Genomic DNA, 3,772 nt, shown 5'->3' with positions numbered 1-3,772 from the left:
AGCTAAAGGTGCTGTTTGGTATGAGTAGCTAAGAGCTAAAAATGCTGTTCGGTATGAGTAGCTAAGAGCTAAAAATGCTGTTTGGTGTGAGTAGCTAAGAGCTAAAGGTGCTGTTTGGCATCTGTAGCTAAGAGCTAAACATGCTGTTTGGTATGAGTAGCTTACAGCTAAAGGTGCTGTTGGGCATATGTAGCTAACTGCTAAAGGTGCTGTTTGGTATGAGTAGCTTACAGCTAAAGGTGCTGTTGGGCATATGTAGCTAACTGCTAAAGATGCTGTTTGGTATGAGTAGCTAAGAGCTAAAGATGCTGTTTGGTATGAGTAGCTAAGAGCTAAAGGTGCTGTTTGGCATCTGTAACTAACAGCTAAAGGTGGTGTTTGGTATGAGTAGCTAAGAGCTAAAGATGCTGTTTGACATATGTAGCTAAGAGCTAAAAGTGCTGTTTGGCATGAGTAAATTCGTTTATGCAAAAAATATGCTAGCACAATGATTTTTATTGTTGTTTGACTAATTTCAAACTAATTCTGAAAATACAAACTTGATCAAAGAAATGCTTTTATTCTGAAAAGGTCAAACTGGAAGTATCACAAGTTACACAGCCACAAATGATCCCGTTCAAATAAACCAATAGAAAACTAACATCAGGTTTGTGCGACTTTGGTCTCAGCTGTTAGCGTTAGCTCCCATTAATTCTGTTATGTTTAGCGGTGTAGCGTTAGCGTAGCTAAGATTCTTGTTGAGTATTACTGATTGTCGATTAGTGAATCTAACTTGTTGGTTAACTGAGCCCACCCTTCTGGTCACCAACAAAGAACATTTCAGAAGTTGAAATCTGTCTGCAGAGCCAGACACAAACTCAAAGTTAGATTTTTATTTCTCCGTCTCCTCTGGGGTTCAGCTCATGAGAAAAAGTGCATCAGTCGTGGTGAAGCTGCAGCACCGGCCGCCCAGTCCAAACTGTCCCGGGTCAGCAGCGGCTTCGGCCTCTCCAAGCTGACCGGCGTCCGTCGCAACAAGAAGGAGAACAACCTGAACAAGAACAGTCCCACAGCACAGGTAAACAGGAAGCCAGGTGATGAACCTCAGACCGTACGGCTCTCAGCTCTGCTGTGTAACTTCAGCTGTTTGTGACCAACAGGAAACCTTCCAGTGGATGTTCACTCACATCGCAGTGGTCAGAGACCTGCTGGCCATGCAGTACAAAGAATACCAGGAGGTACACAGATGACCTCATCAGGAAGGAGCCAAGAGCTCAGAGCAGGATTTTAAAAAAGTCTCTCTGTCCTCTCCCTCCATCCCCCCGTCTCACAGCGGCAGCAGAACGTGCTGAAGTACGTGACGGAGGAGTGGGCAGCCATCGAGTACGAGCTGCTGCGGGAGCGTGGCCTCTGGGGTCCACCCATTGGCTCCCACCTGGACAAGTTCACTCTGGAGATGACGGAGGGGCCCTGCCGCATGAGGAAGAAGATGGTCCGCAACGACATGTTCTACATCCACTACCCCTACATCCCCGAGACCGAGACCAACACCAACTCAGCTCAGGTATTCAGCTGAAACCAGCCCAGACACACAGATTTCAGCTTTTTAACAACACAAAAACTCTTCTGATGAGAAATTATGAGCTTAAATAAACTCTGAGACCCCCAGGTCTCCTTTTATAATGCATAATTCAGTCATTCTCGGGGGTCTGCTGAGGGATTTTACTGGTTTGTGATGGCAGATGTCCTGCTTTTTGAGTTTTTGTTTGCTTTAAACCTTGAAACGTGTTGCTTTTAGTTTTTATTTCAAGAAAAAAATGTGAATATTGATGTTTGGTCAGAGGTTTTATATGAGATCAATCTTGTGCCAACAGGAAGTGAATTAGAATTGCTCAGATTGAATCTGAATGTGCAGAATTTCAAATTAAATGCACTGGTTTGAAAATAAATTTCACTAAATTCAAACTGAATTTAAAGTTTTGTATTTGAATTAATTTGCTTTGAAACTGTATTTTGGTTTATTAAAAACTCAGTTTGACTACTTTCACTTTCAGTTCCATAATTCAGATTTTTGTGTCACATCCTGGTCCTTGAGAAAGCCAGGCAGAGTAATCAAACACAGATCCACAGATTTATGTTTCACTTTGGTGAAGTTTCCCTTCTGTAATCGTAACACCAAAGTAAAACATAAATCTGTGGATCTGTGTTTGATTACTCTGCCTGGCTTTCTCAAGGACCAGGATGTGACACAAAAATCTGAAAATCTGAATTATGGAACTGAAAGTGAAAGTAGTCAAACTGAGTTTTTAATAAACCAAAATACAGTTTCAAAGCAAATTAATTCAGATACAAAACTTTAAATTTATTTTGAATTTAGTGAAATTTATTTTCAAACCAATGCATTTAATTTGAAATTATGAACATTCAGATTCAATCTGAGCAATTCAAATTCACTTCCTGTTGGCACAAGATTTATTCCATACAGTTGTTCTGTTTTTCTCTGGAGGACATTAAGTCCTGCAGGTTGTTGCTGATTCTGTTAGTTTGTGAACTTAAAACCAGGGTTTCTCATCGTTCCTCTCTACGTTCTCCAGCCCTCCTCCTCCCCTCTGGTGTCTCTAGTCCCCTCAGCTCATGTTTGGGTCCTTGACCCTCACCAGGTACCCTCCTGACGTCCACAGACTGCATGAAAGTAACAGACATGGTTTTAAAAAGCTCTCTGGCATCACGTGGAGCCGTAACCAAACTAACCACTGAAGGTTCTCTCCAGCAGCTCGTCCTTCCTGCATGCCAGTGAAGATGTTTTTGTCCGATCGTTCTTCCTTGTTGCTGTTTTAGATTTAACCCTAGAAGTTTCTCCGAGGTTTGCTTTAATATCACAAAGACCTGCTCAGTCCTCTGCTGTTCAGTGCAGCTGATTAGAAATGACTAACTGCAGCATGAGCCCAGCAGAAACATCAAACTGAGCGAGTGTTCGGCTCTTCTCACCAACGTCTCGTCCGCCTCCAGAAGCCTCTGCGTTACCGCCGAGCCATCAGCTACGACAGCAAGGAGTACTACATGCGTCTGCTGTCGGGGAACCCGGGCATGTACCAGCACTCAGTGGAGCACAACACGGAGGGAGAGACCACGCAACACGAGCCGGAACAGGGAGAGGACACCATCGCCAGGGTCAAAGGTAGACATCCACGATTCAGGTTTTTGATCATTTTGACATCAGTCTAACCCAGGGGTGGTCAGTCCTGGTCCTGGAGGTCCGCAGCCCTGCATGTTCTGCTTGTTTCTCTGCTCCAACACACCTGATATGAAGGAATAGATGATTATCAGGCTTCTGCGGTACGGAGGACCAACACTGACATAATTACAAATAAAAACAGAATTATTTGAACCACTAAATAAATACACTTAAAATGCACCAATTAAATGAACAAAGGAGAACTTTACCTCCTGTTTCATATTTTAATTGACTTTCATATTTATGTTTCCAGGTTAGTTCCAATAAATTAGTCTAAATATTTTAACACATAATTTAAATTTTACTGTTTTTAAAAATATATGTTTATTGTTTTTCCTTTACTTGTACATGCATTTGTGTCTTAAATGTTTATACTTATGTTTATATTTTTTCCAACAAGTCTTTTTATTTCTATGTGTTGCATGCTTGTGCTGCCTCAGCTTGGCTAAAAGTTCAAAGTTTATTTTAAAAACAAAGGCAAGGAGGAAAACATTACCTGTGCCTTTATTTTGAAAAAAATAAAAATAATTAAATTTAAGCATTGAAGTGTATGTATTG

At 41.5% G+C, this 3,772-nt stretch overlaps 1 protein-coding gene across 5 annotated transcripts in view; it reads left to right on the top strand.

The window, feature by feature from the left end:
• wdfy3 (WD repeat and FYVE domain containing 3) overlaps window positions 1–3,772 on the top strand; it is a gene marked incomplete at its 5' end in the record, with an annotated part of 96,713 nt that overhangs the window by 73,373 nt on the left and 19,568 nt on the right. For 4 of the 5 annotated variants that reach the window (XM_014019682.1, XM_014019683.1, XM_014019684.1 and 1 more), the window contains 5 exon segments: window positions 900–1,057; window positions 1,140–1,217; window positions 1,313–1,543; window positions 2,574–2,639; window positions 2,989–3,157. In XM_014019682.1, the coding sequence (XP_013875136.1) occupies window positions 900–1,057; window positions 1,140–1,217; window positions 1,313–1,543; window positions 2,574–2,639; window positions 2,989–3,157 (702 nt within the window). 5 annotated transcript variants of the gene reach the window in all.

This window comes from Austrofundulus limnaeus, unplaced genomic scaffold (assembly GCF_001266775.1).
Source record: "Austrofundulus limnaeus strain Quisiro unplaced genomic scaffold, Austrofundulus_limnaeus-1.0 Scaffold226, whole genome shotgun sequence".
Classification (NCBI taxonomy): domain Eukaryota; kingdom Metazoa; phylum Chordata; class Actinopteri; order Cyprinodontiformes; family Rivulidae; genus Austrofundulus; species Austrofundulus limnaeus.
Note: the sequence above shows the minus strand (reverse complement) of the source record. Positions and strands in the feature narration are given on the sequence as shown.